This window comes from Emydura macquarii, unplaced genomic scaffold (genome assembly GCF_026122565.2).
Source record: "Emydura macquarii macquarii isolate MOO-44397 ecotype Brisbane River unplaced genomic scaffold, CSIRO-AGI_Emac_v2 contig_968, whole genome shotgun sequence".
In the NCBI taxonomy this organism is placed as follows: domain Eukaryota; kingdom Metazoa; phylum Chordata; order Testudines; family Chelidae; genus Emydura; species Emydura macquarii.
The window spans coordinates 8,543,489-8,567,348 of NW_027131105.1; the positions used below are offsets into that span (position 1 = coordinate 8,543,489).

The window sequence follows — 23,860 nt, forward strand, 5'->3', positions numbered from 1 at the left end:
GATACTGAGTATTTTTATCTCCTGGTAAAGTCAATGGGAATTGCATGTGCTCTGCAATACTCATGAAGCACTGATCAAACCACAAACGAACATGCCACACATCTGCTCAGCTTCAGAATTCCTAGAGTCATCACAACCACCAAAAAGCTTGACTCAACAAAGCACATAAGCATGTGCTTAACACCACTGCAGGGCAAATGAAGCATGTGTTTAAAGTTAAGCACATACTTAACTGCTTTTCTGAATCGGGGCCAAAATGAAGTAGGGTTTTTTAAGATTCTTCAGCAAACTCCAACAATCTGAGTGGGTGAAAATGACTAAAAGCCTTTCAAAATTAGTGAAAGAAAAGGACATAGTGAAACGTCTGAGTTTATCATAATGCGGTCACTCAATTAAGTCTATTGTTGGGGCTTGTCTTACAATCATATTTTATATGGGCTGGAAAATGCAACAATTCCTATTATTTATCTGATGAAAGAACAAATAAGAACTCTACTTGAACATGGAAAACAACTATATTGTAACTACAAAATAAGAGCCAGAACAGTTCTCTAATTATTCCAAACTGGAAAAAAAGAAAAGGAAATGTATATGGTGATTTGAACAATGAGGTCCTGCATATACATAGAATGGATGAATTAACTAGTAATGCCGTTCTCAAATAAAATGACAATGCTCTTTCATTAAAAAGAAATCTTTATTGTAATTCACATTCCAGTGTGCAAAAATATGTTGTTTTTTCTGACATGTTTAAAAAAGAACACAGGTTAAAAGAAGTTTGCAGCCATGTGAATGTGTAGTTTTCAGTGACTTTACATGAAGCAAATATACAAATGGTTACCATTTCTCTTTATAGTATGTACAGGAGAATATTATATTCTTGCCATGATATATAGCACGTTGCAGAGAATGGCTATTTACTGTAAGCATCAACATTCATTATTTTATTTAGATTAAATCTGGAAGCATTTTTAAATAATCTTCATGTATAAAATGTTCAGATTCATAAGAATAATTAAGTAGTTTTCTACACAGTCTTTAAGGCACATATTTCTAAGCGTATTTCATTTTGGTCCAAAAGAGCAAATCATTTTTTTCTGACATTGACTATCCAGGTATACAAGAGATGGATTTCTTATAAATATCCTTATCATGTCCATAGACCTCAACAACATGTATGGCACTCACTGTATGTATTGGAACGTTATGTCCCGGCAGTAATTGTTTAGTAGATGTACTATGGCTTGTGTTTAACTTGGACTGACAATCATTTTCTCTGCAACATGCAGAAGCTGCGATATCCCTAGTCCATTCTTGGTGGAATCTGCAAGCAAGAAGGCGAAAGTTATTTGAGTTTCACTTGCTTTAGCCAAATCAGAACGTTCAATTCCATTTTATTTACACATCAAGCATTTACCAAACAATATGTGCTCTAATATACAGACTGCTTTCTCTAGCATTAAAACAGTGGGCAGCAAGAGGGCATATAATTGTGTCTCAGCTGAAGCTGGGAGAGTTGCATAATTGTGAAGGAGGCACAGTTTGAAGACAGTATATGCTGGTGTAACAGGGGAAGGGATATGATACTATTTTTAATTTTGTAGGAGTTTTGCTAACTGCCCTACTGGCAACTCACAGCAGTTGCCTGCACTATGGGATTGAGTCTCATATACCCTCAGGTTCCTTTACACTGTTCTGGAAGCATGAAGTAGCCTTAAAATGGGCATAAATGACAGTTACACTCATGCATCAGCCCTTTACTCTCACAGAGCTGCATAAAGGGACCTTAGGTAAATGAGAATGGGGCCCGGTCTACACTTGGAAGTTGTACCAGTCTAACTATTTCAGTAAGGGGGTGTGAATCTTTAATGATATCCTTAGGCTGATCCAAGCCCCAGTGTGGATGCCATTATACTGGTGTAAAGGTGCCTCACACTGATATAGTTTATTCCCCCTTTCCCCTATGGGAATAAGCTATATCAGCACATTTACGCTGATATAACTGTATCTACATGGAGGGGGGTAGGGTTGTACAACTTTCAGGTGCAGACAAACCCTAAGGCCCTCTCTCTGCTTGCACACAAATCCATGTAACCTGAGTCTCCTTGTGGCTGTTCAGTAGCAGCCACGAAAGACCCCCTGCAATTAATATTGCCAGCATCAGCTCCTGCTAGGACACCTGCTTGGATACCTGGCCCATGGGCTGGGCAGGAGACTGATGTGGGGCACAGCAGCTTTCCCCACTTCACTAACCTCTAGCTCTCACCCTGTCTCGAAAACATCATCAAGCTCCTTCCTGGTGCAGAAGGGCTTTTATGAAGCTTGTGGCTAGGAATGGTGCCAAAGAGACTGCATCCCCCCCTACTGTGCAGGCAGCGGGAGTTGAACCTCATAGGGTTCCCTCAGCACAGGAGAAGACCCGACCCTTTTGCCCTACCTCTGCATGGGTTCCCTTGTACCAGGGGGCTAAGTACCCATTGTAAATTCTATCTCCCCATGCACCCTTGAAAGGCAGAAGTTATTTTGCAGCATATTTTTTTCCCAACCAAACATAGGTAAATGGCAAAAAGGTTCTGTTTATTGACATGAAAGATTTCAATCTGATTTTCAAGCATCTGTGACTTCCCTTCGCCGCCTGTAAACCACAGCCAGCAGTTCAGAAAACGTCTCTGCAGTACCTCAGAGATGGAGCTGTTGCTCTGACGCACCACCGCCCTTCCGCTGAATTAATGTTGTGTATCAGAAGAGGAAACAAGCGTTCCCTGGGCAGGAAGTAGGGCGATAGCATGCAGATTATTTACCCATGCAAAAGCGAGGTGCAACAAAAATATGAAAACACTGCTGCTGCAGGCAGATGTAGACCATAAAATTGGAAAGACTTTCTAATCAAGTGCTAGAAATCCACTGCCAGGGAAAGAACGTGAGATTACCATTGCCAGTTTTACTTATAGACACCAGTGCTGCAGACTGAAAGAAAACTCAGACTGCAACATGCCCGTGAAAAAAGGAAGCAGTTACTGGCAGCATCACAACTGGACACCATATGTTGCCAAGGGCATATGCTTTTTTTAGTGCCAGCAACTCAACACAGTGTTCTTGAGGTGATAGCCAGTAGTTACAAGGGAAAACAATCACATCAAAACAGCAAGTATAGAGGAGGAGGAGAAAGGCCAGAGGGAGAAGGAAGAGAACAACAGAGGTTGGGGTGGGGGAAGATGAACTCTGTAAATGTACCTTTGTCTGCTAGTTGTTGCATGGAGTGTGGAGTGCTTGCATTTACAAGGCCACTGTCAAAGGCCCATGTTAATTCAGCAGCTGAGTGCTTTCAAAACAAGCTATCTTTGAGCATTGAGTGTTGAGCTTATTTTTGCAGCTGATATAATTGATCCCATTGTGAAGCTATTCTACAAAGTTTTGTGTAGGGATTAACAGGTGGGGGTCACTGGGAGCTGCACCACTACAGCCCTGTGATTTTAAAACATTCCCCTGAAGGCTGTAGTTAGATCATCATTGTGCACACCTGATTATTCTACATGGGACCAGGCCTAGTCCTATTGCACTCAGTAGCAAACTCCCACTGACTTCAACCAGACTAGGAATTGGCCCTACATGATGATGTAGTCATTCTCCACTAGCAGATGCTTTGGGAGGAAAAGTGGCCTGCAACCAAATACATGAGCATTAGCCACTGTCTCACTAGGGGTGTCCTACTCATGTTCAAAACCAAATGTACATGTCCTGAAGGAAAAACGTGATTAGTGTGTTGGACTAAATCCTGCAGTCACTGTAAAAGTGAGTGGGTTCAGTGAAGTCAGTGGGCATGTTGTCTGAGTAAGGACTGAGCAGACACTGCAGAACCAGGCCCAGCGTTAACAGGAGTTACATGCATGTGCATCAGGCGGAGGTGGTTGCTGTGAATTTATACTGATCTATGAAACATGTGTTTCAGTTTGTACTTTTGTTTTCAGATGCTCCCTCCATTGTCTGCCCCTTTTTGTCCTGTAACACTCCTTCACGCCAGTTTCCAGCTGGAACATTCCAAAGCCTCTTAGAGTATGTCTACACTGCAATTAGATACCCATGTGGCCCATGCCAGCTGACTTGAGTTTGCAAGACCCAGGCTAAGCGGCCATTTAATTGCGGTGTAGATATTCTGGCTTGGCTCAAGCTCTGGGACCCTCCCACATCGCAATGTCCTTGAGCCCAGGCTCCATCCTAAGCCTGGGCCCCAGCCTGAATGTCTACACTGCAATTAAACAGCCCCTTAGCTCAAGCTCCATGAGCCCAAGTCAGCTGGCACGGGCCAGCCGCGTGTTTCGAATTGCAGCATAGACATGCTTTTAGCGAGTGATTTGGGCTCATAAACACTCACTCATCTTAGTGCTTACTTGAAAAGAACTGCAGACACGTCCATCAATGTTGGTGATGCTGATGTTCTCGCATGGCCATGTTTGACTTTACATTTGGAAAGGACAGTTGCAGAGGGTTTATTTGCCTGGTTTTTTGCATTCTCGTCTCAAATCTATTTCTGTTATAACATAAAATAAAAAGGCAGCCTGGCCTACGCTCCTGAACAATATTAGAAAACAAGACTATACAGTTCTCTCAGTAGCACAGAGGCAACTTTGCAGTGCAGTCAATGGGGCTGGCATAACTAGAAGGGGAGAAACATAGACACAGCCTTTACCAGTAGAAAAGAGTAACATACAGAACAGTGCCTCAATGGATTTTAGATTAATTGAATGAATTCTCCTTTGTGTGAATTGAGAATTGTTCCTAGCCGGAGGGGATGAGAATGCTAATAGGCCTTCCTTGCAATGCGAGAACTCCAGCCCAGTCGGACATCATAAGCACATTTTGTATTTCCTGTCTGTTCTTGGAAACGACTTTGAAAAGTGATTTCTAATGGGCGTGGGTGGAACTTTCCTCTTGTTTTATGTCAGGTGACTTCGCATTGGGAATAATGGAGCCATTATGAAAACAATAATGGAACCTTTTATGAAATACACACACATGCGCATGTGCACACAGCGTTAGTTGCAACAGTATATTAAGGCAAGGGAAAAATTAATATAATTTAGCAAATACATATCTAGCACTTTTCACGTGGTGAATGCTTTACCATTGTTATTTGTAAGGTAGGGAATGTTATCATCTCCCTTTGACAGCTGGAAAACTGAGGCAGGAAGGGTAAATGAGTTGCCCACGATCACAGAGGGTGTCATTGTCAAAGCTATGACTAGAACTCTGCACACCCTGATTTCTAGGGCCCTGGTCAAATCCTGATGAGCACATGCCTCTCTCTGAAGGCATAGCCACACTAGGGGATGGAAGTGGAGAGGAGAAAAGAGTAGTATATATTTTGGGGCATTCTTGTGTTTGAGCTAAAAATCACATGCCCCTTTGCCCAGTCATCCCAAGGACTGCATAGGATTGATCTGAAGTGCCCATTTGGGGCCATACTGTGGGATTTAACCCTGAGCCACATTGGGTGTGGTGCAGAACAATATCACCCCCACGCGAGGAGCACTGGCTGGGATGCTGCAGCCTGCTTCCCCTGTGTTCCTGGTCAAGTCTATAGGATGGTAATGAAGAGAGGAGGGGACATAAGCCTGCCTCCTCATTCTTCTCTTTGGAGTGATTTGTGCCAAGAAAGCCACCCCTGCACTCCCCAGCCAGTTACTGGCTGTAGATCTTGCACCCCCTTCGCTTCCTAGCTCTGTTTTATTAGCATCACGCCCAATCCTCAGGCAGCCATACTGACAGTCAGTACAATGGCCTCCGTGCCACTAAAGTGCTGCCTTGCAACTAGGCAGGAGAGGGAGGCTGTGGGTAGACAAGTAACCTGCGTGTACGTGAATCCAGTGGTCCCAGCATTGTGCAAATGGCATCTAGCAGCTGCATCACCACTTTAGAGGTGACTAAGGATTTGCAGGACCTAGCCCTCTGAGGCCGACCTTTATGCTTAGTAGAAGTGAAATGTGGCCATGTTCTGAGTGCTATGGGAACCCTAACTTGGAACGTCCTGGCCTTCATAGATTCTGAGGCCAGAAGGGACCGTTGTGATCATCCAGTCTGATCTCTGGTATAACACAATCCATAGAACTTCCCCAAAATAATTCCTAGAGCGGATCTTTTAGAGAAACCATCCAATCTTGATTTAAAAAATCGTCAGGGATGGAGAATCCACCACAACTCTTGGTAAATTGTTCCAATGGTTAATTAGTCTCACTGTTAAAAATGTACACCATATTTCCAATCTGAATTTGTCTAGCTTCAATTTCCAGCCATTGGATCATGTTGTGCTTTCCTCTGCTAGACTGAAGAGTCCATTATTAAATGTTTGCTCCCCGTGTAGTTACTTAGAGACTGGAATCAAATCACCCCATAACCTTCTTTTAGTTAAACTAAATAGATTGAGCTCCTTGAGTCTATCCTTACAAGGCATGTTTTCTAATCCTTTAATTGGTCTCATGGTTCTTCTATGAACGCTCTCCACCAGTTTATCAACACCCTTTTTGAACTGTGGGAACTGAAACTGGACACAGGATTCCAGCAGCAATTGAACCAGTGCCAAATACAGAGGTAAAATAACCTCTCTATTCCTACTCAAGATTCCCCTGTTTCTTCCAGGATCACATCAGGTCTTTCGACCACAGCATCACACTAGGAACTCACGTTCAGATGATTATCCACCATGCCCCCTGCATCTTTTTCAGAGTCACTGCTTCCCAGGATAGAGTCCCCCACCCTGTAAGAATGGCCCCTAGATTCTTTGTTCCCAGCTGTATAACTTTTACATTTAGCCACACTGAAAGGCATATTGTTTGCTTGCACCTAGTTACCAGGCAATTTACAGCTCGCTGACTTGGAGATCTGTCCCGTTCATTATTTACCACTTTCCCAATTTTTGTGTCATCTGCAAATTTTATCTGTGATGATTTTATCTTTTCTTCCAGGTAATAGATAAAATTGTTAAATAGCAAAGGCCCAACAACCGACCCCTGTGGGACTACACTGGAAATATTCTGCTTGATGGTGACTCCCTGTTTACAGTTACATTATGACACCCATCAATTAATCAGTTTTTAATCCATGTTGTATGGGCCATGTTCATTTTATACGGCTCTAGGTTTTTTTAAAATCAAAATGTAGTGCACTACCAACGTCTTAGAGAAGTCTAAGTATATTATGTCAACACTATCATCTTTATCAACCAAACTTGCAATCTCATCAAAAAAAGATATCAAATTAGTTTGATGGGATCTATTTTCCATAAACCCATCTTGATTTGCATTAATTAAATTATAATCTTCTTCAGTCCTTTATTAATCGAGTCCAATATCAGCCGCTCCATTATCTTGCCCAGGATCAATGTCAGGTAAACAGGCCTATAATTACCCAGGTCATCCCATTTATCCTTTTTAAAAACTGGCACAACGTTAGGTTTCTTCCAGACCTTCCCCAGTGTTCCAAGATTTATTGAAAATCAGAATTAATGGTCCAGTAAGCTTCTCGGCCAGCTCTTTTAAAATTCTTGGATGGAAGTTATCTGGACCTGCTGATTTAAAAAAATGTCTAACTTTAGAAGCTTCTGTTTTAACATCTTCCAGAGATACTAATGGAATAGAAAGCGTTATAATCTCATCATATAGTTATATCAGCTCTTTTTTCCCCAAATACAGAACAGAAATATTTATTGAACACTTCTGCCTTCTTTGCATTATTATTGATAATTCTACCCTTTCCACCTGGTAATGGACCAATGTCATTGTCAGCATTCTTTTTATTCCTAATACATTTTTAAAAATCCTCCTTATTATTCTTAACTAAGCTGGCCATAGATTTCTCCTAGTGTCCCTTGGCTTCCCTTACCACATTTCTACAGCTCCTATCTACTGATTTATGTTTATTAGTATCAATTTCCCTTCTCTTTCATTTATTATATTATTTTATTTTTTAGAGCTGCCTTCACTTCCCCTAAAAACCAGATACTTCTTTAAAAAAAAAAAAAAAAAAAAAAATCTATGTCCTTCTTCCTCAATTGTGAGATTGTGGCTTTCTGTGCATCTAGTAAGGTATTTTTAAATGATCCCCAATCATCATTCACATTTTTCCTGATTAAATTCTTCCTCCCCGCAGATTTTGTTCATAATTGTTTTCAGCTTTTGTGGGTGTAAAATCGCCACTGTATTATCTGAATGCAAAACAACACTTGGACAAGCCTGTTCATGTGAAAAATCTCTGGAGGGTTTTTTTTATTTTCAGAGAACTGGAAAAAATGGCTGGACTCCTTCAGATTCCCCCAAACAAGCCACCTTGGAATTCAGCATGCAGAGACATTTCAGATCAAATGATCATTTTCTCTAAATGCGGCGTCTGAGACGGGGGGCCCGATTCTGCACAGGGACCTGCATTCGCAGGTGAGCTGAGGCGGGGGAGGGCAGAGGTGGCAGCATGACCTCGTTCTGTTCACCCATCGTGGGGACAAATGGAGGCTGCTTCAGCCCCTGGCAGAACTTAGAGCCACTGCATTCAGACCACGCCCCAATGCCTGATATACCACCGCTGTGGAGGGATGCTAAGCCAGGCTTCCTTTACATTTGGGGAATCTCCAGCTATCCCTTTAGAGCAGCATAAAGGGGATTTAGCTTGGGCCAAGGATCTATCTCTAATTCAATAGAAACAGGATCAGACCCTAAGAATGCAATGGCCCCTTCAGCCATACCTGTGGCAACCCTATCGTTATCCTGTAAGCAAGGGAGTGTAGTAATGAAAACACAGATACAATATTAATGCCAGCATCACTTCCTGGCATTGGTGGATCTCTTGCAGGCTGGCCATAAATTGCTACTGAATGTAGAACATTTTGCCCCATTTGATCTTTCCATTGATATATCTTCCATCTTGATAGCCTTCTGCTGTTGAGTTTTTGGCCTCATTTTGTGTCTTTCTTTATACGTTGCTTATTTTTTTCCCGTGCTTTCTCTTCTCTCACTGGTGTAAATCAGCACCATTCTTTCCTGCTTCCATAAGGATCTCTCAACCATGCTGCCCTTTACCTTAGCATTCTGTCCTTTAGCTTTCTAATTTCCTGGCCCAAACATGGGCCTTCCTCCAACCCTTTACACAAGGCACAGGGCAATGGAGAACCCAGCCCTTTTACAGACACTGTATGTAAGAGGAAAAGAGAGCACAGCTGAGATTTCTGCATAGGCAAATGTTGGGAGCTCATTTCACTGATTTTGCTTCATCACTTATTACACAGTTGCTTCAAATTCCCAAGCACGTCTTGTTTTTCTGCAGTCATTTCTCTTGGACATCTTTTTATTGGATATTGCTTATCTGCTTTTTGCTTACTACATGATAATGCATAATGACTGACACTCTGTAGTTGGAAAGGACGCCGGGCAGAATTTCACGATCTTTCAGAAACAAGCACTAAAAATAACTTCTGGGGGTGTACACCAATCTGTTACTCAGCTGCAGAGATTTTTGGCTTGGTAATAGGTACCAGCTGCAGTTGGTGTCTAAAAGGAGGACTTTCAAGCATACTCGGAGACCTGGGCTTTTCCATCTCACTCAACTCACTCCTGCAGTCAGTTCAGCAAACTGGTGACAACAGTACATCTTAAAATGAGCAGGAGAGCTGTAAAAAATAATCCACCTCAAACACCAAATACTCCAAATCTCCTGTTTTGGGGTGGTTGTCAATGTTTCTGCACAATTGCAGCATTTCCTCCAAAAGTTTCCATGTTAGAAAAAAATCCATCGGATTTAATTGCAGCTTCTTGGGGTGCATTGCTGCACTGGGCGGACTGTATTTTGTCACATGACATTTCTTCTGGTGGCCTGCTTAGCTGAGCCTAACCCAAACAGGTGAGCAGAAGTCATCTGGGCTTGTCTCCTCAAGCCTGAATGAGAGAGACAGCGGATATGTTGCTGATCGGTGGTAGAAGGCAGCTGGTCTGCTGCTATCTTCAATAATCCCTGGATAGGGGGATAGCAGGCCACCAGGTCTCATCAGTCAAAGTCACAGCTCTTTCCTTGTCAAGGAAGGGCCTATCCCAGGAGATAAAATGAGGTGGCATGTGATGAAATTGAGGGAAATGGAGCCTTCCTTAGGCTGGATATTTCATAGCATAATCTGGACTTTTATGCAAAACTGAATTCCCAGCTCTTTCAGGTTCTCCTACTTCTACCAGTTTTTCCAAGAGCGGGGTTGGTGGCCGGCACGCTCCTGGTTTGGTTGCAGTGAGGCACACACAGTGGGGTGTCCTGAGTTTACTGAATACTTTCACATGCACAGGGAGGATGGTTTACCTTGTACCCGAGCTACTGTAGGTAGTTTTCTATCATAATTGCCAAGTTATGCATGTTCATTAGCTGATTCCCCTTGAATCCCTAGAAGAACATCTGGAATAATTTAAAAGGGGTGAAGCAGGGGTGTTGGTGCAGTTTGGCAACCACAAATGAGCCAAGGAAACTTCTCCCTATTCCTACAGGCTGTGAATCTAAGGCCAAAATAATTTGCCTTGTTCCACCTCTAGTTTGTACTCAGCTGAACAACATCTGTAATTGACTGCTTCTTTATAGGCGGACATACAGCTATGCTTGGGTGGAGGGAAGCGGTTTTGTTTTTCCTTTTGGTTCCCATTACTTCAATATGATCGCTCACAAGCACTCACTTTAATCTCAGCTATCCTCGGCACCATGCAGTGGAGAAGTCCAGCTTTTATGAACCTTCCCTTTGCGAACATTCAGGCTTGTGCCTGTCCATGTGTGGCACAAAGCCTGCTTGGCACACCTGCCGAGTCAGACTTTTCTAGCATATATAAAACAGCCAGTAAGGATCATGGCAGTGGCCGAAGGGGGAATGTGGGTCTAATGGCTTTATCTACTGAGGGATGTTATTCTGGAGTAAGGTAGGATGTGAATTTAAAGTGCAATAGCTGTTCCAGAACACCACCATGAGCTGAGACTAGTTAACCTGGTCAATTTCCCGGTGCAGACAAGCCCTAGCTACCACTGCTACCGCCTTTGCAACACAGGTATATGCACCTTTCGCTGTTTGTGCGGGCCTCTCTCCTCTCCTTAGATTGGACTCCTGAACTGATGACCTTGTACTCCTCTCTCCGGTGCTGTAGAGGTTCACTCACCTTGCTTCCGGCCGTCCACAGCACCCAGGGCCACAGTTCCTCTCACATATCTTCATCCAAGGTAAGGTATCCCAACTCCCTTTTCACTGTGCTCCATGTTATACACCATTAACAAACCCTCTCTCCTTCCTCTTGGAATCAAATCCCGAGAAAACAAACTTTTCAATCCCTGTTTATGGGGCACATCCTCCCAGCAAGTGGCTGTAAATAATTCAGGCACTAGTCAGCCATTGGGATATTACAAGAGACCGGTCATGTTGCCACCATACGGAGCTTAGAGGCGTGCGGCTTTATTAAAGTAAGTATTAGTAACCACCACATTGTTGTTTCCTCCCAAATAGCGGCTGGATGGCACAGATGGCAATTGCTAACACACCACCTCACACTGGTTCAAATTCTGATCTCAGGTCTGGGACTGCATCTCTCCCATCACTTCAATGTGACTTGCTCATGTGTAGCCAAGGTCAGAATGTACAGAGGTCACCATTAAAGTCAGCAGCTGCCAAACCACATTACACCATCACCACACTGATTTCCTATTCCAAGCATAAGAGACAACTGGGAGCTCACTGACAAAAGCTAGCTGTTTGATACTGACTCGCTCTAAGCTATTTCATGAACCATAAGAAAGGTCTGTTCTATCGCATATAAATGTTGGGTTTTCTTCTTAAACTATTTTTTGATTCCTGAAATGGAAATATCTAAATACAGAACAAACGATCTTTCAAACAAATTTCAATTAAGACTGCTCCCTCTTCCCGTAAGAGTCAGAAATAGCCTAAAGATATACTCAAGAGGTAGGCAAGATGTCTTGAAGAAGGTGCTTTCCATCCGCCAGATACTTTAAGTTCGTTGCGGTGGTGTTGTAGCCATGTCAGTCGCACTGTATTCAAGAGACAAGGTGGATAAAGTAACATGTTTTGTTAGGCTAACTTCCGTTGGTGAAAGAGACAAGCTTTTGAGCTTACATGGAGTTCCGGGAGAGACCTGAAGAGCTCTAGGTAAGCTCAAAAGTTTGTTCTTTCGCCAGCAGAAGCTGATCCAATAAAACACATTACCTCACCCTTGTCTCTCAAAGGGCACGTCTACACTGGAATAAAAGACTCATGGAACGGCTGCGCCTGGCCCAAGTCAGCTGACTCAGGCTGCAGGGCTAAAATTGCTGTGTAAATGTTTGGGGTCAGGCTACAGCCAAGGCTCTGGGACCCTCGCCTGAGCATCTTCAGAACAATTTTACTGCCCCGCAGCCTTAGCCCTGCAAGCCTGAGTCAGCTGACCAGGGCTAGCCACAGGTACTTAACTGCTGTGTAGATATACCCTAAGAGACTTTAAGTATCAGGCAAAGGAGCAACTGCTGGGATAGGAATGCTTTTCTTCAAAGAAAGTTAATTCTATCACAAAACTTGTATAAGTCTCCAAGGCTCCAGTACTGTCCTCTCAGATAAGCACATGCCTCATCTCTCACCTTCTCTGGTTCAGTTCTGAGAGGGACCCACTTCCCTTAGTTATCTCACATTAAAAAAAAAAACCAACACAAACATTCTGCCGGAGGAGGAAAATTAATGCAACTAGTGATCCATTGAGGGTCAATGCATTGTGTGGTTTTGCTCATTAACAAGAGCAGGGAAAACCCAAAGAACGAGCCATATGTTTTTTAAGCATAATTCCTCACTGGCACCAATGGGGAATTCTGATTCACAATCAAAGGCCAGATGTTGCCTAATAAGAGGATGTTTTCTGAAGGAATAATGTCAATTACTCCAATGATCCCAAAAAGATAACACTGACTGTGGTTGGATTTACTTTCACTTTATTCCTGGCTTTAGCAATTTCCTGCACTTTGGCTTGAATGGCTGTAGCAACTGATGTAAATACCCCAAAATGAAAGTTGCACAAGTGTGCTTGTATTCTATAGGGAAAGGAAACAATGGGGAAAGCTATTACCTCATTTGGTGTCTTTGATGTTCACCCATTGTATAACACATCAGACAGCTTCCGTTTGCACATATCTAGCCATCCTTCGATACTGTCCGGCTGTTAACAGTAAACTAGGTGTAGGATGATGAATAAGATGTGACTCTGTCTAATTCATTATACAACAAATACACCTTCAATGTGACACAGAAAGCTGGCATATAATTTGTTATCTTCACAGTTCATTTGCCACATAATACATTAGACAATTCCCACATCTCATCCAATGCATACAGATCCATTCACTAACATTAAACTGTAGAAAACTATAGCTTTAATAAGAGTTTTATGGAACCGAGAATATAAATGTATCACTGTAAGTAAAGTTTGTTTGGTATGCATTGTTAAAAGGTCATGCTCATCCCTGCAGTAACTCCAGGATAGAGTCTCAGGTAATGTTCATAACTGCCCAAACTCAGTCAAATGCTTTCCAGTTCTGATTAGAAGAATCTTTCTGAACATAAGTGCAACATTTGCAACAATCAGATTTTTAGCTCAAACTTGGATATTTTGATACAATTGCTGAAGTCTAATTGATTGTTTCTTATATCTGAATAACTAGTGCACACAGGCTGGATGCACATTGCCTCTGCATCAGTGAAATACAGTGGAATCTTGATTATCTGAATCCTGATTAACCAGCACTCACAGTCACACAAAGGTAGGACACAGCCTCCAGTATTTGCTTTCAGCACATTAAGTTTACTATGTAGAAAGGTTGAAAAGGTCTTAAGTCCCCCCAGACCTTTGTTTTTTTCTGCCTAGTTTATAAACTCTCCGCTCTCTCAATGAATTAAACTCATTTTCAGACCTCAGAGAAGCTTTTTATCTGAACCTTTGCTTGTCCAGTTGGCCTGTATATTCCCTGTTACATTCAGTTAAGGAAGGTGTTTGGCAAACAGAATGAAAGAGTTTCTTCTCCAGATAGTGGCTTAGATAAGAATTTCTAAGGTTCTGGCAAGTTCAAGTAGAGCAATAACCTTTCTATTTAGCAACTGCTGGTTTATACATTTTAGCTGAAAATATTTTAAGAGCAGATTGTGCTTTTACCCCCTGTTAACACATCAGCACACGTAGCTGTTCAAACTGACAAATTAGCTCTTAATCCTTTAGAAGAGCGGATTTAGAGTATAGTTACCACTGTAACTAGCTTTAGAAATCTTTCTGAACCCCTCCCAATCTAAAAATTGATTAAACAGCCGTCAGACTTTCATTTAAATGCACCACTTAAATATAATTTCTAGATGCACTGTGGAATAGAAGGTGTTTTATAAGATGTATAAAATTGCTTTCTACAGGTGACCATTACAAATCATAGATATTGTTATAAGCGAAGTGTGTAAAGTGAGCAGTGAATTAACAGTAAACAGAGACTGTAATATACATTATTGCACATTATTGCTAAGTGACAGCAAAAGGATAGTTCAGTGAAATGAGACAGAGAATTATGTGGGTGGCACTAGTGAAACTGAGATTAGACTCTCACCCACGGTATTATCATTTTCCTTCACATGTCTCTGTTCTTTAATTTAGACCAGTAAAAATCGGTGTAATACATCTGGACAAATTCAGAGATAAGTTTAAACTGGTGTAATTTACACCACCTATCAACCCCCTCAGCCTGCATGGTATACTTGTGACAGCTCGTATGGTCCCTTAGACACATTGGGTAAAATCGTTGCCCTACTGAAAATCAAGGGCAAAACTTCCATTGACTTCAATAGGGCCAGGATTTCACTCCTGGTTATAGATAGGATACTATTTGTCCTGCAGTAGCACCCAGAGCCCCTGCTGTGCTAAGCAACGTACAATAAAAAGATATTCTTTGCCCCAAAGAGCAAGACTGTGACACTCTTGAACCACACAGAGTGGGATCTCACTCCCCAAATGGTTCTATTGGCTTTGGTGCTAGACAGTCTGGCCCCCAAATTGACACCCACTAAACAACCCGTGGCTTTGATTCCTCCACTGCCCTATCAGAAACCAATTAATGCTGCACAGCGAAGCACTATCTTCCACACACGTCTGCCGGGAAAGCTGACAGTCGGGGAGGGGAGCATGCCACATGCAGGGGTTGACTGCGTCTTCTCCGGCCCAAAGCCCAGGAAGCCATAAGGTTTGCCCTGGTTTAACTGAAGGTGTGTTTTTCAACCAATGTAGTTGAACTAGTGCCAAGCCCTGTATGGACAGACTTATAGCAGATTCCAAGTGGTTATACCGACTTTGCTCATGCCTGTAAAGGTACTGACACAGGCTGAGGCCAGGTTTAATCCAATAAGTGTATCAGCACCAGTTTCACTAAATAGATTTAAATTAACACCTTTAATTAACTTGGTGCAACATTGCGTGTAGACCAGGCCTAATCCAGCGTCACTGAAGACTGGACAGAGAGCAGCTATAAGGGCTCATGGTCATGCTGGGTTTTCAAGCGGTCTGAAAATCTTGTCTTTGTAGCATCATTGATTCCCATAGAAAACAGCAAATACCATGAAAGCTTTAGGGCTCAATCCTGCATGGTGCCAGGCACCCTCATCTCCCACTGATTTTAATGCAAGCAGTGGGCGTGTAGCACCCTCCCAGAATGCACAGTGCCTCGGAGGAGTGGCCAGCATCTTGCAGGATGGAGTACACGCAGCTTGGAGTGCAACCTGCAAACACCATGACCACAGACCAGCTCATTGTGTTTGGCTGCAGATCGGCATGACCCATAACCGGACAACATGCTTACCACATTTTTTTTCTTCTGAGGCAACTTTTCCCTAGTCCTCCTCCTCTTCCTCAAATCTGTTCAGGCAAACATGTTCAGAAACCCAACATACCACATTTGAATCATCTCACCTGCAGAAGCCTTCATTGTCATATGCCAGGTTAGTCCCATCATCAAATACTGGTTTATTCCTGAGCTTTTTATTATTGTTGTTATTTCTGCCTTTAAAACCAAAATAAGCAGCTTGCATGTTTTCCAGTTCTTCACTTCTGAGTTGATACCACAGCTGCATATCCCTGTAAAAACAGCATCGGTTAAAATCTACAGTCACAGCAGGCAGACATATGCACAGGAGTTTAGCTCCTCCAATTCAGGAACATATGAGATTAAAATAATCTCTTTTGAGGAAAGCATATGCTTAACTTTAAGCATGCACCTAAGGCCAGATTTAAAGATGTGCCTTCCTGAAAAAGGAAGCTTTCTTCAGTTGGGACCCAAGAGAGGGATAAACCTTATGCTTGAAAATGTAACCTAAAGTTTTGTACTTACTATAAAAAAACCCATCAGGTTCTGGGCAATTCCGTATGGAACATGTAGGGTAGTGCTAAGAAATTATTTTTATTCAGGGCTATAGATTTTTAGAATAATTGTCAGAGTGTCTTATTGGTTGAGTCCCTATTACATTCTAGAGGACTTTCCATTGAGGAATATAGTGCTTCCTGTGCCCGTTCAGTTTGGGTATGACAGCAACCCACTCCATTCCAGCCTTCATTCCTAGGTCCATTAGATATTTCCGTAAAGCTTAACTTCTAAGTAAAAGGCACGTAGAGAGGGGTCCTGTGTGGAATTCATGAGATTAAAAAAAACATGTCTGAGGCTTGTTTTATCTACCCTCTGGTGTCTGACCCCCTTAGGATACCACTCAGACCACATTTTAAAGCTTTTCTATACAACCTCGAGAGTTAGAAACTCATTTTTCTTGGTTTTAAATGAAACCTGAGATTCTTACATCACATGACTCCAGAAGCTGGGGCTTTAAGGAAAACACCACCTATCACAAAACTTGTGATAGAATTGAGAGCGTTGGCAATGCTGATTTAATATTGCTCAGCCCTTGTTCTTTCAGGATGCTATCCTGCTCCTACTGAAGAAAATGGGAGTTCTGCCTATTGACTTTAGTGGGAATTGGATTGTGAGGGAGCTAAGTTATCACTAAGGATGCTAGGATTTTCTGGGATCCTCCCCCTTTATTTCCTCTCCCCCTGCCCTACCCTCACTATGCTAACTTGTCTTCCATCCAAGCATCCTAGCAGCTGCTTTCTCCAGGATGGATCATCGCCACTCCAAGCTCAGAAAGAGGGAGGTTTCTAACGTGTGCCACCAGCTGCTCTCCCCCTATGGGGCTGAGCCACACAATTTACCCCATGTTCCTACCTCCCTCCAGCCACTGGAGCAGAGGATGAGCTTGGCACCTGAACTGAGAGCCCACTTGTGTCAGCACAACAGAATGTCATTGGACCAGCCTGAACTCAATTCACACACATTATTGGTGAAATTGGTTAAAAACAGTCAATTGCAGGAGAGTAGCTAGACATATGGCTGTGGGGGAGGTGTAGCTACTGGGGGAGTAGCTAAGCAATGGATGGGGAGCTGATGGCAATAAACAAAGGATCCAAGGGAAGGGAATCATCTTATATGGTGATGATGTAACTAGAGCTGGTTGAAAATTTTCCAGTGCAACACCTTTCCATCAAAAAATGCCAGTTTGAAGAAAACTAAACATTCCACGGGAACATGTTGATTAGTACAAAAAACATGTTAGGGGAAAAAAAAGTTGAAAACAGGCATTTTGATAAGGTCAAACTTCTCAGAACACAATGTTTCGAGGTTTCATTTCCAAAGGACTTTTGGTTTAGAACTTTATTTTAATATTATCGTATAAATGATGATATAATAAAAAAATTAAAAAGTCAAAATCAAAACAGAATACCTGGACTGATGCCAGACGATTTTTTTCCACCCCAAAACTTTGTTGAACAGGAAATTTCAAAATTCTTTGCCTTTGTTCGGAAATTAACTTTGTCAAATTTCCCAGGGAGAGCAAATTCTGGTTCCGGCACAGCTCTAGATATAACTGTACTGGGAGGAGCCTAGAGCCAGGAGTGGCTTCTTCACCTTGCACCTTCACTAGTCTCCACCTCCCGCTGCCTCAACTACCCCAGGCTGCTCCTTCCAAGTTTGAATCCGGCAAAGGAAGGAGCAGGAACGGAGATGGAGACGGTGCAGAGCAGGCAACACAGTGGGGCTTGGTGGATAGACAGCTCGGCAGGTGTGAAGGCTTCAGGAGGCTTCAGGCTTGAGTATCACTCAAGATGAATGCAGGTGTGGGAGTGGAATGTACAAGAGAGAGGAAAAGGGGAAGCATTATAATGTCAGCAGTGGCACAGTTGTCAATATATTCGCTATCCCAGGGGTTGGTGCATGTAAATCTTGGCTTTTTGCAAGTATATAATGAGCTAGAGCTGTATCCTCTCAAGAACAATAGGAAATCAGATGGCACATAAGGCTCTATTTGATCATTCAGGCACTTTTCACACAGAAGTGGATTCAGATCTTTACCTGATTCAGAGGAGGGATTTGAGTCAATATCTCATTCCTCCCAGGTGAGTGCCTTAATCACCAGGCTATAGAGTCATGCTCTGTGTCTGGCCTAAAGAATATTTAAGTATTTATACAAAGTAGAACAGCTTCAACAGAAAAGACTGAGAAGAAAATCCTGTAGCCTGGGGTTTAAGATCTTCAGCTGGGAGAAGAGAGATCTGAGTTCAAGTCCTTGCTCCAGAGTGGGATCCAAAACTGGGTCTCCCACATCCCAGGCAACATCCTTGACCACTGAGATGAAGGGATGAGAGAGAGACAGATAAACAGACAGATTGCTGGCCTGAAATAGACTTTTCTGATTTACTGATAAATTATAAACAATTTCAGAACCAAACCAAGTATTTTTTTGATTTTTCGGTTTGCTGGCCAAGCAGGAAAAGTCCATTATTCACCCAGCTCGAGCCAGGAAGCAAAGTCCTCTCTCTTACCAGCATTCCTCTGGTGCCTCAGCTTTGTGACCATTTTAGGTCAACTTTACAAATGGTGGGCACTTTGGTGGCAGACCCACTGTCAGGTTAATTCTCCCCGCAGACTGCAGAAAGTAGTAAAGTTAGAGCGCAAAGGGAAAAATAAATAAATCGATAAGAGGAGAGGGAATAATACAATCCATCCCGTCAGAATCCAAGGAGAGGAACTGGCCCAGTGGCTAGGACTTGGGAGACCTGGGTTCAACTCGTTCCTACATCACAACTTCCTGTGTGACCTTGGGCAAGTCTCTTTGCTTCAGTTCCCCAGCTATAAAATAAGGATAATACTGCCTTGCAGGAATGTCATTAGGATGAATACGTTTAAAAAGATGGTGAGACTCTCAAATACTATCGCTGTGCGGACCAAATAAGTACCTAAGGTATGAGGCTCTTCCTTCTCTGATGGGTGTCTCTGACAATTTCACAAGGTTTTCCTTGTGGAATGATACGTACCTTTCAGTTCTCCTTCTTTCGTTTTTCTTAACACACTTGATGAGACAACAGGTCAAAAAAGCCATAGACATCAGGAGGATGATGGCACAGCTCACAATGGAGGCAATCACTGCTACTTTAAATCCAAAAGCCTCATATTTTGATATGGCTGCAACAAAGCAAATACACAAATAGATTTCCAAAATAAACACCTTATTAAAAGTAGTTTTCTCATTTCCTTTAAACTGGGCTGAAATCTACCTGCTCCATACTCTTGCTAATCATAATGCAAGGACAACTTTCACATTAGTACGCCCTAAGACACTCAGACATTTGGCTTCATTTCAAGCTAAGGATGTTTCAAAGGTGGACTATTAAAAAGTCTCCTATTTATAAGTTACTAATGAATAGTTCACAAGTAACTTTGCAAGTAATTAATCACACATGATGCTGCCAGCATTGAAATAGCAAAAAAGCACTTTGTTGGTATCTCAAATACAAAAGATCTACCAGAGGTTTTCTTAAATCAAATGTTAACAGAGCTGCATAAACAAACACTGGAAAGGAAAGAAAAGATTTAAATAAGCCCCCCCTTAGGGGAATGATAGCTCTGTACAATGATATCTTAGGTCTGAGCATGAGACAGATCATGGAAGCAGCAGAAAATATGCAGGGCTGGACATTGGGGATCTCTGAGGGTGTTGTAAGGGTGAGAAAGAAATTATCCAAAAGAAGGCAGAAATGAGGGTAGGATACTACAAACTACGCCAATCCAGTTGAACACTGATCATGTCTTGTTAAAGCTAGTCCTACTTCTTACACTATCCTGAATGTAAGGTTTAGAAATGTTTCTGTTGAATTCCATAGATAGCTTTATACTTTCACACTCTTTAAAACTCAGTGTTCTAATTTACTTACTCTAATGGAAGCTTCCTAAATCAGACATAAGTACGGCTCAGTTGGAGCGGGAATTTCAGGTGCCTGGCAAAGTTATTCGTCTACCTATAATTTTAACATGAGACAAGGTCCCAAGCTTCAAACTGGAGGTCTATTCTGAATTTCAAACACTCCAAAGTTCACAGGCATTGAGATCCAGAGTTTTCCTTTGGGCCCATTTCTAATTAAATTATTGTCATGCGTGTAATAAATAAGGAATAGCACCGAGTGAAAGGGAGCTAATATTGTTGCCATTCAAGCCCCATTTGTCATTATAACAGCTGCTCCATTCTGCTACCCACAGGCAACAGAGTAATTGTACTTTACAAATACCTCCATGTTCTTTGCAGCATGAGCCCTCCTGAAAACAATGGAATTAAATAATGCAATTTACAGGTATAGTCTCATTGATCAATGTATACATTTTCCTGACAAAGAACAGCACATTTTGAAGCTATAGAGCCAAATTTATACCTGGTGTAACTCTACCGAGGTCACTGACATTAAACCAGGCAAAAATGTGGCTAAAAGTCCTTCCAGTGTAGTAATTCATGATACCTGAATGTGCCTGGAGTGCTGTTATAGCCAGTGGCAACAGCTAAGAATGAAATTCAACATGCCCTCTTCTTTCCACAGAACTCTGGAATTAATCCACATGTCATGCCAAAGCTTGATGGGTTACCCAAGGCAAACAGCTAGAGGGTAACCCAGAAGAGGTGTTGAGAAGTTCTGGAAGAAGAATCCTTACGCTTGCATGAGGGAACTCCAGAAGTCCACTGTGTACTGTCTCCCTTCCATATGCAGGTTACAACTCCCTGTCCCACAAGCAGGTGCTCAACCGAGCACTGGAATGTTATCACCGTTCCGATCGCGGTGCCATTTCCATGAATTATCTGTAGCGTGCCAAGATGAGGGGGAAAGATCTGTCTACACTGCCCTGCAGATTAAAAAAAAAAAAAAAAAAAGGAACAAAACAATACGGTTAGGACCAAATCCCAGGTCCATCGAAGTTAAGGGGAGTTTTAATTTTTACTTGAAGGGGATCATGTTTTCATTCAGTATGAGGAAATGGTCACACCCCTCCCCCCCCAACAAACTGACTTCTATAAGGGTGAAATTCACCTCTCAGCAGAGCACTAATCCTTGGCCTAAACATCACTTCAACCCTACGTTGATAGCTGAAGTGGGATGTAAGTGGCGCAGAGACTGTAGCGTGAATTTCATCCCAAGTCTTTTGTGAGGTTCTCTATTAAGGATGCTACATTCAAAATCTGGCTTTGTATTACAGTGCTATCAAATTGCTTGCCTTCAAATTTTCTTTTGAGGACTTACTAGTCTCTTTGTTTTATTTGTAGGTCAAGAATCTTAGTACATCAGAGTTTAATGCTAGAGTTGATTATCTCTGCTTTTCAAAAACATTTCTATTTAACTCTGTCCTCTGTAGTAACCTCTCCTTTCTAATGCCCTCCTGCCTGTTCTCATTGTACTAAAATCTTTAGTTCACATTGTTCTCGACGGAATAACTGAGTGCTAGGTGCTTTGGTGACCTGTTTCGGCAGTTAACTCTATACACCACTTGTTACTGCCATGAAATGCCTTATTTTGCATTTACTCTCTTACTCATTTTTAAATACAATTTAATTGCTCAGTCATTAGGAAAATATACAGCATTCAGTATGATATAGCTAAAAGACAACAAAATGGAGTGATTTTTTTATTCTCATATGTGTGGACTAACATAACCCTGAGATCACTGTACGAATCCTTTCTTTCACCTTTAAGAACACCAGTGTTTCTCTTTTTCAGCATTTTAACATCTGGTACTCTGATCCTTCCATTGATTCCCTCAAGGACTTCAATGTGCATCCATACACACTCAGTGGCATCTGCATGACCAGTTGCAACATTGGGTCCATTGTAATAAAAATAATAAAGGAGGAGGGAAGTTGTTCTTGAACCGATTACAAGCGAGCAGAGGTTTACAATCACTAAGAATTTTCTTCTTTTTTATAATTATTTATTTAGGAACTTTTAACAAGTTTATATATTTACATCAAATCTGGTTTATTTTTATTTTTTTTTAAACCTTCTTCCAGTCCTTATTTATATAGTTACAGAAAAATCCTAGTCTCATTAAACTCAATGAGAGTTTTGCCGTTGATTTCAATGGGCCCAGCGTAGGGCCCTTGGGACCTCATTCTTTTTTGGCTTATTTTGGAGTCGTTTCTTAATGTCCAGCACTCAGCAATGGACTGAGAAGTAATTAAATGATAGGTGCCAAATACTGAATTCCATGGGAATGGCACACACATGCATCCTATGCAGAGCTTGGCCCTGTCTTTAATTAATGCTGAGCTTCTGATATGAAAGAACAAAAGACAGGTTATTCAAAGCTAGATCGAAACTACCTGCCCTCAGTTTATGCCCTTAAAAACAAAAACTAACAAAAGCCACAGTGACAATTACTGTTCCAATCTACAATGCAAATATGTGTCCCAGATTTGATTTAAAAAACATGACTCTTGAAAACCGTGCAGGTTCTTTCTGTTTGCTGTGTTAGCTCTTTCAACCTTGCTGCAATAATTAGTATCAACAAGAGCAAATATTTCCTAGAAAGATTTCCCCTGGATCCTACCCCCAATACCTGATACCAGGTGCCTACCTGATGTGTGAATTGTGCACCCTCTCTTTAAAAGGACTACTGTGGGGTTTTTTTTGAAAGTGGGTCAGTCTTCTGCTGAAAAGCAGTTGTGACACCTGCAAAAATATAACTATCTGCTTCTGTTTTTTAAAATGCCAGTACACAGTATGTACTAGCCAATAAAGTGATCAGAGTTGACATCAGGGACATTGATATCAGTGGGAAATGCAAAGTTTAGCAGAGCAAAATTTGGTACACCGAATATCTCTTTAGCAGCATAAACTAGAATTTCATTAGAATTCCTCAGTACACTTGTCTATTGACCTGAAAGCCCGAGCATCTTCATCCAACAACTGTTCTCCAAAGAACAGATAATTTTCCATTTGATTCTTTCCTTCAAGATATATTTAAATTAATCCATTGTTGACCTTCTTTGAATCATTTATACTTCTGTATCTAGTTACATGACTCCTTGCTCTTTCTTGTATTATTCTGTCCCATAATGATATATGTAGAGTAATTAAAACTTCTGAGCTCCAGTTACCTTGTTGGCATCCCTTCTTGAGCGGTGTATTTTCAAACATTCCCTTCACTTGAGTCTTTAAGAGTACCTAAGTCTTTCTCATCAGCTGAAGTACCACTAACATGTGTGTATTTCCCTGCGATGCTCCTGGGCCATAGTAATATTATTTCATCTTTTTAGGGATCATTCCTGGACTGAGTGTATTTGTGAAAATGGCTTCTCTGGACAGTGGCTAGTGCAGAGCAAAGATTAAAAGATTCAGTGGTTGAGTTTAAACAATCATTCAAAAGTTCAGCTGCTAATCTGAAATGTAAACTACTCAAACCTCTGTATTTTGAAAACTGGGCTAGAAATCTTGTC

General features: G+C 41.8%; 1 protein-coding gene across 3 annotated transcripts in view; it reads right to left on the bottom strand.

Moving 5' to 3' along the window:
- Window positions 1–678: 678 nt before the first annotated feature.
- Window positions 679–23,860, bottom strand: part of SUSD3 (sushi domain containing 3) — a 42,713-nt gene continuing 19,531 nt past the window's right edge. For 2 of the 3 annotated variants that reach the window (XM_067544160.1, XM_067544162.1), the window contains exons 2-5: window positions 21,085–21,273; window positions 19,422–19,569; window positions 15,972–16,136; window positions 679–1,324 (exon numbers count right to left, since the gene is read on the bottom strand). In XM_067544160.1, coding sequence (XP_067400261.1) covers window positions 1,108–1,324; window positions 15,972–16,136; window positions 19,422–19,569; window positions 21,085–21,273 — 719 coding nt within the window. In that variant the 3' untranslated portion in view covers window positions 679–1,107. Of the gene's footprint in view, window positions 1,325–13,103; window positions 13,208–15,971; window positions 16,137–19,421; window positions 19,570–21,084; window positions 21,274–23,860 lie in introns of all 3 variants that reach the window. The other variant, XM_067544163.1, reaches the window with a different exon arrangement.